General features: G+C 40.7%; 1 protein-coding gene across 1 annotated transcript in view; it reads right to left on the reverse strand.

Annotated features, from left to right (window-relative positions):
• Nucleotides 1-13,654, reverse strand: part of LOC143293864 (uncharacterized) — a 25,064-nt gene extending 11,410 nt beyond the window's left edge. Inside the window, exons 1-3 of the mRNA XM_076605176.1 lie at nt 13,348-13,654; nt 4,442-4,708; nt 1,913-2,008 (exon numbers count right to left, since the gene is read on the reverse strand). Of these exons, the coding sequence (XP_076461291.1) occupies nt 1,913-2,008; nt 4,442-4,708; nt 13,348-13,423 (439 nt within the window). The 5' untranslated portion in view covers nt 13,424-13,654. The remainder of the gene's footprint in view (nt 1-1,912; nt 2,009-4,441; nt 4,709-13,347) is intronic.
• Between the last annotated feature and the right edge of the window lie 3,846 nt (nt 13,655-17,500).

The following is a 17,500-nucleotide window of genomic DNA, read 5'->3' on the forward strand; positions in this document are numbered from 1 at the left end:
AGAAAAGAAAGTTGAGGAAGATTAATGTTGGGGGAAAAAAAAAATATATATATACATACATATAATACTATTTCTGTTTCTTTTCTGAAACAAAAATGAAGAGAAAGTTGCATGGTATTGTTCGAAAATATCTTCCTGAAATAAGGTCATCGTTACTGCTTCAGAGCATTTCCAAGTGGACTGTAGATAGGTTAATGTTCGAGAATATTGTACACAAGATGAAATTTTTTCATATATACGATAGTCAGTCGTGTCCGACTATGACCATCAGAACAGCAGAGGAGGCAACTGCTGTTCCGACTATTTGGGCTAGAATTTGATTATAGTGGAGAGTGTCTTGCCCAAGTTACATCCCCACTCTCTCGGCCAAGAGGGTTTTAGGACAGTCGGCGTTGGGGATGGTTCCCAAAGGCCAACTAGCCCCCAAGGCTGCATCACTAAGAACCACTGCAACTTTGCCTCCTAGTTTGAGAGTCATAGTCCTTCACAAAAGACTAAGCTGTAAAGGATTTCCCATTGACTGGAGAAACCCTTGATAATACAGCTCTCACTTTGCTGTTAGCCCAGATGTAAACTTGTGTCATTCTGTGATATAAGCCGAGTGTTGGGCTTAGATGAGATGAAAAACAGAAACTGATTACTGCGTAAGAATATTTTCATCGCGGGGAAAGTAACAAAAATGAAATCTGGTGTCCGGTCACGTGTGGAACGAAATTCAGAAAATGTGATAAAGAACTGAAGTGGAGAGAATAATGTTTACCGTAAAATGTACACAGGTAATGTCTGAGAACATCTTCGTTTCTGTCCAGAACGTTTTCTTCTTTTCAATTAGTTGAAAGTACAAAAGTAGTATAACGATATGATCATTTTCCTCAACACACACACACACACACACACACACACACACACACACACACACACACACACACAGAGAGAGAGAGAGAGAGAGAGAGAGAGAGAGAGAGAGAGAGAGAACGTTACAAATTCACGGACCAAAAATGACACCGGTTGATACTTAAGAACATAATTTTCTTTAAAACTGGAGAATAATGAATATTGAACAACATAACATCGCCTTGGAAAGGTTGTCTGGTGAGTGCTTTAAATCATCCTAAAACAAACAACCCCCCACCCCCGCCCACCCACCATCTCTCTCTCTCTCTCTCTCTCTCTTCTTAATTATGTATACCCTTCTGCATGAATGCCCCACTCTTTTCTTCATTATGTATACCCTTCTACATGAATACCACTTTCCTTTCATTTATGTGTGTGCTAATTGTAATAGATGTAGATTAGCAAGGACAGATTGGAAGAACAGGCTATGCCTAAAATCTCAATCATTGGATAAAAACGTTTTGAGTTCTGAGTTCTGAGTTCTCTCTCTTTCTCTCTTTCTTTGTGATGCTATCAAGTATTATAATACCCCTTCTCATGCCCATCCCCAGTCCCCCTGGTTTTGAACTGTGGTCCATGGCCAAAGTTCATTAAAACATTCTCTCTCTCTCTCTCTCTCTCTCTCTCTCATTAAACCATTCAGTGTTCAGTCTCTCTCTCTGTGTCTGTCTGTCTGTATGTCTGTCTCTCATTAAACCATTCAGTGTTTACTCTCTGTTGTCTGTGTGCCTCTCTCTCTCTCTCTCTCTCTCTCTTCTCTCTCTCTCTCTTGTGTCGTGTGCCGCTTCGACAACGATAACAACAACAACAATAATAATAATAATGATGATTGTGACGGCGCTGATGATCATGACAATAATAACAACAATAACAACAGCGACAATAATGACAATGACAATGATAACAATAGCAATACAATAACAACACTGACAATAACTGCGCCCGCGCATACGGTTCTCCTAATGGCCGGTCAATGGTCAATCAACGGAGACAGTAACGTATAGTAACAACCACCTACTTGAGACAACCACGTCGACGTGAGCACTGGCCACCACTGTAGCGTGCTTGAGAGACTTGACCTGGCAGATGTAGCGCCCGTCGTCGGAATTCTCCACTGATAACAATCCACCAACCAGCCAATCAGTCAATCAATCACTCAATCCACCAACCAACCATCCAACCAACCAATCAATCCACTAATCAATCAATCAATCAATCAATCACTCAATCCACCAACCAACCAATCAATCAATCACTTAATCCACCAACCAACCAACCAACCGATCAATCAATCAGTCAATCAATAAAGGAAGCAAGCAAACAAACAGTCAGTCGAACAGCGAACGCTTACTATAGCAACCGTAGTCAGCATCCTCCACCAATAGCATCCATCCATCCATCCGTCAATCAATCAATCGATCACTCAATCAAGCAACCTTGCAATCAGTCAGTCAGTCAATCCGCCATTCAACGAACACATAATGTAGTAACTACCATCGGCATCGTTTATGAAATAGATAGATAGATAGATAGATAGATAGATAGATAGATAGATAGATAGATAGATAGATAGATAGAGTAAACCTTTCAAGCACTTTGTTGGTAAGCCTATCAACATGATTATCATAAATCAATCATTCGGTCAGACATTAAATGAGAAAGAGAGAGAGAGAGGCACACAGACAACACACACACACACACACACACACACACACACACACACACACACACACACACACACACACACACACACAGAGAGAGAGAGAGAGAGAGAGAGAGAGAACAAAACTCGAAACAACGGTAATCTTTTCTGAGGTTTCAAGATATCTTTTACAAAAACACTGAAGAACAAGAGAGGCAAGGCCTTCAAGACTCACTTGTGATACATTTTTTTTTTAATCCAAGCTTTTTATGCATTGAGTATAATTTCAAAATGTAATGTTTAAGATGAGAAAGATCAGTTTAAAGCAAATTAAGTCCCCTAGCATTAATTACAGAGTAATTTCCCTTCTTTACTATCTGCACCAAAATGTTTACAAAATAAATAAAACTTCCATGCTTAGCAAAAGAAGTTTCTGTTTGAACAAAAAATGATAATAGTGACTGCTCTTGCTGTTGGGTCAGAACATCACATCAAAGTGCCAAGTTTAGAGAATACAAAAAATATAAATATAACAGTAAATGCAGTTTGCATATAATTAGGCTTCATTTATTATTTTTTGTGCCTATCCCATAGGTGCAATATTGTTTTAAACAAAATGACTGGAAACAACTGAATTTTTCCTATTTTTATGCCTAATTTAGTGTCAACTGACAAAGTATTTGCAGAGAAAATGTCAATGTTAAAGTTTACCACACACACACAGACACACACACACACACACACACACACACACACACACACACACAGACAACCGAACACCGGGTTAAAACATAGACTCACTTTGTTTACACAAGTGAGTCAATAAAGCAAGATAATGAGAAAAGAAATAGCGTACAGGCATTTATCTCTGAATCAAGAGTTACTTAGAAGTTACGAGAAAACACGGGCAAACACACACACACACACACACACACACACACACACACACACACAATGTATATAAATTTTATTTACTCACACACACACACACATGCACATATATATATATATATATGGAAGGGAGGCTGAGACAGAAAGAGAAACAAGAAAGACGTGGAAAAGAAGGAGGGTGGGGAAATGGATAATAGGGCGGGAATAAAACAAAGAAGGTGATCTGGAAGAAAGAAAGAAACAATCGTAATGATTATAATCATACGGAACATCCTCAGAAGAAAGCATCCCACCCACCACTGCTTTAAAAATAGGTGGATAGCGCATGCCTTCTTTGAGCCGCTCTGCTAACTGAAGCCAGCGGAAGTGTTCAATCAGCCATTTTGCTACCCGTGTCAGTATGGCGTGAAGCGGTTACTTCATATTATGTAGCCTAGCGCTCAGCTGGCTACGATGACTGCTTCACGGCAAGCTTTCACTTGCTCGCGGCGTTAGTTAACGAACAGCGTTTCACCCCAATTACCACCATCAAAATATTACAAGCGGAAGGCTCTTACACTGAAGAGGTGAATGTTGACAAAGAATACCACAATTCTGACGACGGAAGCTAAAGGTTGGATCATTGAGACACCCACTGGACATTCGAGGGGTCTGTGTAGAGGAGAAGAGAGGACTGGCCGTACTGAGTTAGTTAAGCTGACATTCCTGTGTGTGCCTCCACAGCACGTTTTCGCTACGTGTCACTGCACTGTTTTCCTTTAATGACTTTGGTAAATAAACCATTGGCAGATATCAATCAAGACACAACATTTAGCGTGTCGTGGGGGCAAGCATAACACGATTTCATCGACGATACACGGTTACAGTTCAGAAACTACCACCAGTTAGCAGACGACTTCTCAATTACGGACCAACAGCCGAATACGAGTGTCAGTATGGCGTCCAGCTGGCTTCAGCTTTCCTGGCCAATGAGCTATCCATCTATTTTATTATTTTAGAGCAGTGCCCACCCACCGTCTGAGATAAGAAGGAAGTAAGACAGTTGTTCGTTTGTCGTGTCGATGTCCACTTTGTAGCCTTCGACCAGTACATCGGACTTGTTGCTGATCAGCACCGTCTCATTGGTCAGGTCAGGAACACGTGACTTCCTCAGCCATCCAATGGAGTTGGACAGCAAGGCCGCCAGTCCGTGGCTAACGTTGCATGAAATGGTGATGTTGGACCCTCTGTCGGCAATGACAGGAGAGCTCTGTGCTACGGTGACTGTGAGGTCAGCCTCCTCTGAAATGACATGAGTGTGTATTATGGTGTGTGGGTAAAGTCGTCCATGTATGATGTTTCTATGCCCCCAGCGGGTACATGAAATGAACTTCCTGCAATTGCCTTCCATGTGTTTCTTTTGACATTCAGCTATAACTCATACTCTGTGTGTGTGTGTGTGTGTGTGTGTGTGTGTGTGTGTGTGTGTGTGTGTGTGTGTGTGTGTGTGTGTGTGTGTGTGTGTGTGTGTGTGTGTGTGTGTGTGTGATTAAGCAATGTAATACGCGTAGTCTTTGAATCTGTTTTATGCTGTTGTGCGTCAAATCTTTTGTTGCGTGTGTGTGTTTATTTATTTTTTGTTTTGTTATGTTTTGTTTGTAAAGCGCTTTGAGCTCCCTTTAAGATAGGAAATCGTCCAACAAGTACTCATGATGATGATGATGATTATTATTATTATTATTATTATTATATCATCATCATCATATATACATATATATATATATATATATATATATATATATATATATATAGAGAGAGAGAGAGAGAGAGAGAGAGAGAGAGAGAGAGAGAGATTCAAAAAAATTATTACTCAAGGATAAAGATTTTAGGCATTGCCTAGTCTTCCAATCTGTCTCCTTGTGACAACAAAAACAATAACGACAAGGCACAATAATAATAATAATAATAATAATGGTAAATACTACTATTACTACTGCTGCTACTAATGATAATAATGACAATCAACACACCATCACTGTCATTATTAAAAAAATATATATATATTAAAGGGAACACAGTCACACACTCACACCCACCCACCCACCCACACACATATGCACACACTCATCCCCAAACACACACACCCTTATGCACATACATAATATGCACATGCACACACATGCATGTATATGTCTACACATACATATGTATATGCATGCATACATAAACGTAATCAGGTATCAAATATTATTGTAGTAAAATACAAATCATATTGTAGTACATTAGCAGATGTTGAAAAAAGAAAAAGAAAAAAAATCAATATTGAAGGCATGAAGAAAAGGGGTTATTAAGACTGTCAAACTAATCACCACACAGAATACAGGAAAGAGGCGCGACAAAAATGAGAAATAGATAAAGAGAACAGAGAAACACAATTATGTCACTGTACGTATACAATAGTGATGACAATTCTGATGCTGATGTGGCGGGCAACAACATTCAATCAATGGCGTGCAATGGCGTAGAAGAAGAAGAAGAAGAAGATAGACTGAGAGAGAGAGAGAATGATGAATGAATGAATGAATGGTTTATTCATTTATAGGCCATTGCCCCTTATGAAAGGGTGTCACAAATTCTTCATAGACATCGCATCGTGCATTGAAAAATGACATTCGTTCAGATAACATAAATATATCATGCCTTATTTCTAATTAATATGCCCTCATCTTAGTAATACATAACACACATCATGAAACATATTGTATTCCATTGACATTTATACACCTAAATGATATATGATATACGCTAAATAATAACTCTTACATGCGTGGCTAATAACGATCAATTACGTTATACACATCGTCCGTATGTAGTCGTCACTGGATACACTAAGACATAAGAACAGATCGGAGCTTAAACGATTTATACAGATAGATTGATAGGTTTCTAATAGTTTGTTCATGCGCTGAAGCCATAAGCAACGACAGTCTAAACTGATTAGAGAGAGAGAGAGAGAGAGAGAGAGAGAGAGAGAGAGAGAGAGAGAGAGAGAGAGAGAGACTGTGAACTGTACACAGCTGTTCAGTGATGTTCGTGTTGGCCGGGCTGGTTATCAATCGCGCACTGTCAAGAGTGTGTGACATTATTACATACAGTTAGTGCAGTTCTCAAGCAACTTGAAATCTAGACGACTTGACTGGTTGCAGATATTGAAGGAGCTGGTTTTGTGGGGGAGGGGGGGGTGTTGTGGGTTTTTTTTTTTACAAACAATTTCAAACATAACTGATTTTTTTTTCAGCCTGATATGAATATCGGTAGGGGGTCTACATTCGATCACCATCACCACAAAAAACGTATAGTAATGATCACAATACTACTATTACTACTAGTACTACTACTATTACTAGTAGTAGTAATAACAATAATAATAATGATGATAATAACAATAGATCAATTCCGGTGATAATCACAATGATAATGTGTGTTCGTGTGTGCATCTGTGTATGTGTGCGTGTGCGCGTGTGTGCGTACATGTGTGTCGCAGTGTGTGTGTGTGTGTGTGTGTGTGTGTGTGTGTGTGTGTGTGTGTGTGCGCGCGTGTGTAGTGTGTGGGACTAAAAACAACAGATGAATGTAACTATGACGAATTCCTTCTTGTCTCATGTTACTGTCTCTCCGGATGATTATGAAAATGGGTCCTTTTAACGATTCAGCCTGACCGTCCGACGGGCGCAATAGCCGAGCGGTTAAAGCTTTGGACTTTTAATCTGAGGGTCCCGGGTTCGAATCTCGGTAACGGCACCTGGTAGGTAAAGGGCGGAGATTTTTCCGATCTCCCAGTTCAACATAATATGTGCAGACACACACACACACACACACACACACACACACACACATAGAGGGAGGGAGAGGGGGGAAGAGAGAACTTGAACTCAAATGTTTTATTGGGGTGAAAAGGATAAGCTAGAAGCTTCTTTTCACAATGTCGTTACACACACACACACACACACACACACACACACACACACACACACACACACACACTTGAATTCAAGTCTAAAACCTCGTCAGTTGACTCTCTCAGACTTTGGTCCGATTCGCAGACCAATTCTGAACTTAGCTCTCAGACTATTATCAAATTCATTACGGACCAAGTATTGTTCTAATGTCAAGTGTATATGCTTTAGTAACCTGACAATTGAGCATATAATTTTTCACTGTAGCTTGATGAAGCCTTTTGTACACGAAAGTGTGTCTTCACAAGTGACTGAGAACGTTGATGTTTTTGACTTTTTGCATTCATTATCAGTTGTTTCGCTTGTCAGTTTAACGACTTCTCTTTTACGAAGTCCTTTAAGTAATTTCCTGTAACTGTATTTAGAGGGGTTGTTTTTTTTGTTTGTTTGTTTTGTTTTTCTTCCAAATTTCACCCACATTTTTACCCTCATTTGCCCAGTTTCCCTCAACCTTCCATTCATCCACATCTCCCACCCCTTCTAGCCGATAATACTCAGATGTATTCATAAATACTTTAACAAAATGTCTTCAATCACCGATATGTGTGACGGGACATTAAACAAAAAACAATAACAACAACACACACTTTCAGAATGAATGGACTTTAAGTCAACTCATAGATATCTTCCGGGTTATGGTGGAAACGTAGAATACAGCGAACAGCGACTGACTAGATGAAAATAATGAAATGTACTCTCTCTCTGTCTCTGTCTCTCTTTCTCTCTCTGTTTCTCTTTCTCTCTCTGTTTCTGTCTCTCTGTCTCTGTCTGTCTGTCTGTCTGTCTGTCTGTCTCTCTCTCTCTCTCTCTCTCTCTCTCTCTCCAGGGTGTTGGCAATGATCGAATATTTCTCGCAGAATTTAAAGACAGATTAATCAATTCGTACAAACAGGATTGGCATGCCCACATCGAAAAGTCAGAAAAAAATACAATTGGTTCCTCTCTTTTAAGAACACTTTTCAGACAGAAAAAACGCATTAAAGTAATTAAGTAATAAATGGCACAGAACAAGCCTGGCTCGATTCAGACTTTAGAACTTTAGGCCTAAATGCTAATAAAAACAAGAGAGGCAAGGCCTTCGAGACTCACTTGTGATACACTTAAAAAGAAAATCCAAGCTTTTTATGTATTGAGTATAATTTTCAAAATGTAATGTTTAAGATGAGAAAGATCAGTTTAAAGCAAATTAAGTCCCCTAGCATTACAGAGTAATTTCCCTTTTTTACTATCTGCACCAAAACGTTTGCAAAATAAATAAAACTTCCATGCTTAGCAAAAGAAGTTCCTGATTGAACAAAAAATGATAATAATGACTGCTCTAGCTGTTGGGTCAGAATATCAGATCAAAGTGCCAAGTTTAGAGAATACAAAAAAATATAAATATAACAGTAAATGCAGTTTGCATATAATTAGGCTTCATTATTTATTTTTTTGTGCCCATCCCAGAGGTGCAATATTGTTTTAAACAAGATGACTGGAAAGAACATAATTTTTTCCTATTTTTATGCCAAATTTGGTGTCAACTGACAAAGTAGTTGCAGAGAAAATGTCAATGTTAAAGTTTACCACGGACACACAGACACAGACACAGACACACACACACACACACACACACACACACAGACAACCGAACACAAGTGAGTCAAAAATGGTTCTCTGCTGACACGTCCGCACGGTCCCCTTGTCCTATGTGTGGTGCTTCAGTTACTGAAGATGAAACTCATTTCCTTTTTATGTGTAATTATTATGAAGAAATTCGAAAGAAATGTTTCATTTTCAACGGTGAAAACTTAGAGAGCATGAACCTTACCAGTACGCTTTTGAGAGATCATGAAGTAAGAATAAGATCCCTAGCGAAATTTATCGCCCTAGCTTGGGATTGTCGGAAAAAGAAATTTCCTTCAGGAGCCTTTATAGTTATCGACAAAAAAACAAAAAAAAAAAAAAAATCACCGTTACCCTGATGCCAGTTCCATAGTTTATAATTCTAAATGACTTTATAGAACGTTGGATGGTCGAGCTTTTTTTTAAATTTTCCTTTTTAATCTTAACAATATGTTTTATTTTATTATTTTGTTTTTTTGTTGTTGTTTGTCGTTGATTTTCTTTTTCACTCTAAGCAATGTGTCAATTTCTCTGTAAACCGTCATTATTCTTTTGTTCATACATTATCCACCTTGCCAAAGGTCAGTATTGTCAATGGCAATAAAACAATGTCCGTGTCCGTGTCCGTGTGTCTCTCTCTCTGTCTTCTTCTTCTTCTTCTTCTTCTCCACTTTCTCTGTCTTCTGCTTCCTCGTCTTCTTGTTCACACACACACACACACACACACACACACACACACACACACACACACACACACACACACACGACACACACACACACACACACACACACACACACACACACGACACACACACACACACACACACACACACACACACACACACACCGAGAGACATAAAAAGAGACAGAGACAGAGACATAGATAAAGAGAAAGAGAGCGAGAGACAGAGACAGAGACAGAGACAGAAACGGGAAGACAGGCAGAGAAGAGACAGAACTTTATGCTTTACTGAATGGGTCAATTGTTGTCCCCGAAACAGCGTACGTGAGCCAAACATCCAGTGATCAACACAATACACCAAGCCAAATAAACATGTGCAGCAGCTTATGAATTAGCTGTTTCCTTATTTCACCCCCAAAGCAATCATATGACTGGGAAACTTTCAGTTCCGGATGACAATTGAAATCGACAGAATTATTCTTTCTTTCTTTCTTTCTTTCTATCTTTCTTTCTTTCTTTTTAATTAGAGAGAGAGAGAGACACAGAGACACAGACACAGACACACACACACACACACACACACAAAGACATAGAGAGACAAAGACAAACAGAGAGACAGAGAAATATATAGAGAAGCAGATGAGAAACACACACACACATACACACACACACACACACACACACACACACACACACACACACACACACACACACACACACACACACACACACACACACACACACACACACACACACACACACCGAGAGAGAGAGAGAAAGACAGAGAGAGTTACATAAGATATTCTGAAATTCATCAGTTCTCTCTATATTTTTTTAAGTGCGTAATGAACATTCGAAACACCACATCTCGATTTTTTCAGTGCCTGTTTGAAATATATTCATTAAAATCAATCGCAATAGTTTTGAGGTTTTAAACAGTTTGCATGAGAAATAATCTATTATCACTGGAGAAAGAGAGAGAGGGGGGGTGGCGGGAGGTTAGGGGGCGTCGGAGAACGGGGGGGGGGGGGGGGGGGCGAGAAACAGACAGACATACAGGCAGGCAGGCAGACGAACAGCCAGCCAGAAAGAGAGACAGGAGACAGAGTGAGAGGCTGAGTCACACACTCATGCACCCACATACTGAGACTGAAACAAACGAAACATCGTCATTCGGGAAACCGACTTTTTTTTTTTTTTTTTGGGGGGGGGAGGGATTTTACGTAGATTCGCTTTCATTCTTGCCCACGCATGGACGTATGTATCACCACATAATTTTATATATGCGTTCACACACACGTCATGCACAACCCCCCCCCCCTCCACACAGAGAGAGAGAGAGAGAGAGAGAGAGAGAGAGAGAGAGACATTATAATAATTATATATATATATATATATATATATACATATATACACTTTCTTAACAACATAGATAGATAGATACTTACTTACTTAACAACATACATATATACAGACATAATCACTTCCTTGTCATGACAAAAACTTGAAACAAAAAAAATTATTACCGTGTATACGCCCACCCTGCCGCTTCGAGCATGATGTTCAGCGAAACGTTGGGGTTGGGTGATTCATATGGTGTCTTAGTCAATATGATGAAATGAAATCATAATCATAGTGTATACTTATGATTTCACAAACACAAATTCATGGGCAGAGCGAAATATGGACAAAAACAATTTATGTTAAAGCATTTTTTTTTAATAAAAAATACGTTCAACAGTTTTCAAAAACTAGCATCATTCATGAAAGGATTTTTTTTATTTTTTAATAAATTCAAACCCAAACAAGTCCATTTCACTGGCACTACCAGAGGGTTCTTTACAAATTTCTCATCTGCATCAGTTACATTCCATCATCTCTTCCGTGTTCTTGGTGTGTTATTGGTGATGTCGTTGTTGTAACTATTGATACAGTTGACGGTCACTGGAGTAGATTATCAGGGACAGACTGGGAACTGAGTTTTTTTTCTCCATTCTTCTCTCTCTCTCTCTCTCTCTCTCTCTCTCTCTCTCTCTCTCTCTCTCTCTCTTCTTATTTTATCCAAAGTATTTATAGTTCGTCATCGTCATCGTTATCTCTCTCTCTCTCTCTCTCTTCTTATTTTATCCAAAGTATTTATAGTTCGTCATCGTCATCGTTATCATTCTCTCTCTCTCTCTCTCTCTCTCTCTCTCTCTCTCTCTCTCTCTCTTCTTATCCAAAGTATTTATCGTTCGTCATTTCTCTCTCTCTCTGTCTCTCTCTGTCTCTCTCTCTCTCTTATCTTATCTTATCTTATCCAAAGTATTTACCGTTCGTCATCTCTCTCTCTCTCTCTCACTATTATTTTCTTCTACTTCTTCCCCCTCTTTTACTTCTTCTTCTTCTTCCTTTTTCTTCTTCTTTTATCTTGGTCAGTTACAGGTTCCAGAGATTTTCCAGTATCATCCATGTATTCATTGTACATTTATTTTCATTAGCATACGCTGTAGCAGTAGCGGCAGTCTTCTTCTTCTTCTTCGTTCGTGGGCTGCAACTCCCACGTTCACTCGTATGCACACGGGTGGGCTTTTACGTGTATGACGGTTTTTACCCCGCCATGTAGGCAGCCATACTCCGTTTTCGGGGGTGTGCATGCTGGGTATGTTCTTGTTTCCATAACCCACCGAACGTTGACATGGATTACAGGATCTTTAACGTGCGTATTTGATCTTCTGCTTGCATATACACACGAAGTGGGTTCAGGCACTAGCAGGTCTGCACATAATATGTTGACCTGGGAGATCGTAAAAATCTCCACCCTTTACCCACCAGGCGCCGTCACCGTGATTCGAACCCGGGACCCTCAGATTGACAGTCCAACGCTTTAACCACTCGGCTATTGCGCCCGTCAGTAGTGGCAGTGGTTGGTTACTTAATCTATTTACATCCGCTTTGGTGGTTTTAGATGAAGTGAAAATACCATACTTAGTTTTATCTTTTATATTCAAATTTTCCAACACACCAATAGTAGTTTTACATACGTTATTACCAGCAGCAGCAGTAGTAGTAGTGGTGGTGGTGGTGGCGGTAGCTGTTAACTTTTTTTTTTTTATTTTTTTTTTTACAGTCTCATCATCAGCTTTGGAGATTTTAGGCTCTAAATGAGTTGACATATTGTTTTCAGTTTTGTGTTTACAGATTAAAATTTTTTCAATACATCAATAGTAATAGCAGATCTGTTAGTACAAGTAGCACCAGCATTAGGAGCACATGTAGTGGCATCTTCGTCATCATCATAATCATCATCGTCATCGTCGTCATGATTTCTTTCCCCTACCCTTTTTTTTTCCCCTTCTAAAACAAACAGGAGAATATTAATAACTGACCTCGAGACAAAGAACTCTCTCTCTCTCTCTCTCTCTCTCTCTCTCTCTCTCTCTCTCTCTCTCTCCAGTTTTATAATCACAGGCTGCTAATTTCAACAGATCAATGGTAATAATAATAATGGCCATTATCAGCACCACCACCACCACCACCATCATCATCATTATTTCTTTTTCTTCCCTTTTTTTTTTTTTTTTTTTTTTTCTTTTTTTCTTTCTTTCTTTTTCATTCAAAAAACAAACGAACAAAAACGAAAGAGAAACATCACTGACCTTCAGCCAAGGAAGCGCCCAGGATTCCAGAGAGGCAAAGCACAAGGACAGTAGCAAGATGACGATACTCAGCCATGGCTCTCACTCACTCACTATAATTATGGGGAAACACTTTGAAGGCACAATTCAAAGTAACTGTATAGCACGCAGCGACACACTCGCACAGCGCAGAGGTGTCACACACAATCAGAAGGCTGCCAACACGAACTACACACATATGTATATATGTACATATATATATATATGTGTGTATATCTAAATTATATTTCAACTACTACCCCTAGTGCTCTGCCCGTGTCACGTGACCCTCGACGGCGCCGCGCATGCGCACCGGAGCTGGGTTGTGGCCTGTGTCGTTTTTATCTTAGCGGAACCAGCCTTGTGTCGGTGTCGCTGATTACTCAGCAGCGCTTATTAGGTCATTCGGCTCCACTCGGCGAAATCGGCAGATGTGCGACTGAAAAGGCAGAGCACAGATTACTGGGATGAATCTTTTTGTTGTTGTTGTTGTTGTTGTTGTTGTTGTTGTTACTGTGGTTCTTGTTATTGTAGTTGTCATCGTCGTCGTCGTCATTATCATCGTTATTATCATGATGTTTATTATGATTATGATTATTCTGCTGCTGCTGTAGCTGCTGCTGCTGCTGCTGATGATGATGATGATTACTACTACTACTACTACTACTGCTACTACTACTACTACTACTACTACTACTACTGCTGCTGCTACTGCTACTACTATTGTTGTTGTTGTTGTTATTGTTTCTATTATCATTACTACTACGATTATTACTATTATTAATATCATCATCATCATTTTTGGTCTTGTCCTTTTGTTGTTATTCTTTTGTCCTAATTTTACCATCATCATCACAGTCATTATAATCATTATCATTATTGGCTGCAGACTTACTAATAGTGATTTATTTTTTTCTATTTTCTATTTCATTCATATCGTTGTCGTATCGATACTGAAGCTGCTAGTTGCAACTGGATTATACAGTTTGCATCAGCTTGTGTGTGTGTGTGTGTGTGTGTGTGTGTGTGTGTGTGTGTGTGTGCCGGTCTATTTAGAGTGCAAAATTCCCTTGTGCTATAAACACAGAAAATAATTATGGTGTTTAAGAGCAGCTGGGAATTCCCCCTGCGATGTGCAGAAAATACGGCTTATCCTACCACCGAACATAAAGAGCAGTAGATTCATGGATAACAGCCCCATGATCTGGTCACCCTTCAGTGACATGGGTCCTCTACCTAGCTGCTGCATAAATGCGAATTCGGCAGTGAAAGGTTTAAGCTAACAAAGAAGAGTAGTGTGTTATGAAGATGAATAAAAGTCCTGAAATTATCCTATCAAGCAGGAAGAACTGATGCCGCTACAATTATTGGAGCGAATATTGTCTTAAGTTTCTTGAGGGGGCGTCACTGCGTTCGGATAAATCCATGTATGCTATGCCACATCTGCTAAGCAGATGCCCGAAGTCAGCATGACCTTACACGCTTGTCAGGCTTTGAGTGCATGCATATATATATATATATATATATATATTTTTTTTTTTTTTTTTTTTTTTTTTTTTTTTTTTTTGTGACTTATCAGAATGGAGTCCTTCTACAGAATTTTTACCAGAGGACGACACTTATGTTTCAGTTAGCCAATTAAGTGCCTGCTGCACACGGCACCTCGGTTTATCGTTGCGTCCGAATGACTGGACTCTCAGTTTGGTTTCCCAGCGGTCAAAAAATTAATGGGATAAAGGGTGAGAGCGGGAATCGTAACCAAACCCTCATGGACACTATACTCAGTGGCAGATGAGTGCCTTAGCCTGAAAAAAAACAACCCTTCTTCTTCTTCTTCTTTGCGTTCGACAGCTACGCAGTCAGGGTCGAAGTCCGAGGGATGCCACAAACTCGGACGTCCGGTGAAGATCGGCTGCCGTCCCCCAGAGCTTGGTGTTGAGGTCAGCACCCCCAGGCCAGGACTGTTGCCGCATCTTCTCATACAGGGGGCAGTCTTGGAGAATATGGGATGGGGTCTGGTCAGCCTGGCCGCAATCACATAGGGATGTGGCTGCCACTCCAATCCTCTGCAGAGCTTTACTCGAACTACAGCTGGCGATTAACACATTTCCATGTGAATTCTTCTTCTGCTTCTGCGTTCGTGGGCTGCAACTCCCACGTTCACTCGTATGCACACGAGTAGGCTTTTACGTGTATGACCGTTTTTACCCTGCCATGTAGGCAGCCATAGTCCGCTTTCGGGGGCCGGGCGTGCATGCTGGGTATGTTCTTGTTTCCATAACCCACCGAACGCTGACATGGATTACAGGATCTTTAACGTGCGTATTTGATCTTCTGCTTGCATATACACACGAAGGGGGTTCAGGCACTAGCAGGTCTGCACATATGTTGACCTGGGAGATCGTAAAATTCTTCACCCTTTACCCACCAGGCGCCGTTACCGAGATTCGAACCCGGGACCCTCAGATTGAAAGTCCAACGCTTTAACCACTCGGCTATTGCGCCCGTCATATGTGAATTCCATTCTTCTTATTAGAGCCAGTTACAGTCGGAAAAGTCGAGACACTTGGGGCAGAAAGACTGGTATGGTGTGGTGTGGTGTGGTGTGGTGTGGTGTGGTAAGGTGTGGTGTGGAGTGGTGTGGTGTGGTGTGGTGTGGTGTGGTGTGGTGTGGTGAGGTGTGGTGTGGTGTGGTGTGGTGTGGTGTGGAGTGATGTGGTGAGGTGTGGTGTGGTGAGGTGTGGTGTGGTGTGGTGTAGAGTGGTGTGGTGTGGTGTGGTGTGGTGAGATGTGGTGTGGAGTGGTAAGGTGTGGTGTGGTGAGGTGTAGAGTGGTGTGGTGTGGTGAGATGTGGTGTGGAGTGGTAAGGTGTGGTGTGGTGTGGTGTGGTGTAAGAGACTGTGTGATTACTTGACCAGATCAAAGTTTAGATCATCCCAAGATTAGGGTTTATACTGTCATTGTCATTGTCACGGAATCTTGTCAGTATGAAAATTTTATTTGGTGTATTGAAACGTATCAATAAAAAATCATTGTGGAATATATTCTGTGTTCTCAATCACGTTAGAGAAAAGCAGATGCGAGATTACCACATTAACTCACTCAGTACGGCCAGTCCTCTCTTCTCCTCTACACAGATCCATCGGATGTCCAGTAGGTGTCCCAATGACCCAACCTTTAGCTTCCGTCGTCAAAATTGTGGTATTCTTTGTCAACATTCACCTCTTCAGTGTGTAGTCCTGATATGGCCTTCATGGTCGGCTGGGCTCTAAGCAATATTTTTAATTTTTAAAGTGTAAGAGCCTTCCGCTGGTAATATTTTGATGGTGGTTATTGGGGTGAAACGCTTTTGACGTCGTCTCTTTCGCCGTTCGTATGGGGAGAGGTAATGCACAGATGCATGAATGATTGAGAATCAAATGTACTGGTAAGCACCGCATCAGCTAATTTCACGTGTGTGTGTGTGTGTGTGTGTGTGTGTGTGTGTGTTGGAGGGGCTGAGTACAGTTGTGTGTGTGTGTGTGTGTGTGTGTTGGAGGGGGTGAATGCAGTTGTGTGTGTAGCCTAGGAATGAGTGTGTGAGGGAGGGGGCCGGGTGCAGGGCAATTTTGGAGATGGTGTGTGTGTGTGTGTGTGTGTGTGTGTGTGTGTGTGTGTGTGTGTGTGTGTGTGTGTGTGTGTGTGTGTGTGTGTGTGTGTGTGTGTGCGTGTGTGCGTGTGTGTGTGTGTGTGTGTGTGTGTGTGTGTGTGTGTGTGATGATGATGATGATGATGATGATCTCGAAGTAATAATCGGCCCCTTCAATTTACGGCACGGGACATCAAGAATAAGAACATGCTCCAGTGAAACAGCCTTTTAGTGACACTGAGAGAACATCAACACCCAAACGCCGAACAGCTTGATTTTAAAAGAGCAAACACCTTCTTCTTACTATTATTCGTTCGTGGGCGGCAACTCCCACGTTCACTCGTATGCACACGAGCAGGCTTTTACGTGTATGACCATTTTTACCCCGCCATGTAGACAGCCATACTCCGTTTTCCGGGGGTGTGCATGCTAGGGTATTTCTTGTCTCCATAACCCACCGAACGCTGACATGGATTGCAGGATCTTTAACGTGCGTATTTTGATCTT

This window comes from Babylonia areolata, chromosome 19 (assembly GCF_041734735.1).
Source record: "Babylonia areolata isolate BAREFJ2019XMU chromosome 19, ASM4173473v1, whole genome shotgun sequence".
NCBI lineage: Eukaryota > Metazoa > Mollusca > Gastropoda > Neogastropoda > Buccinidae > Babylonia > Babylonia areolata.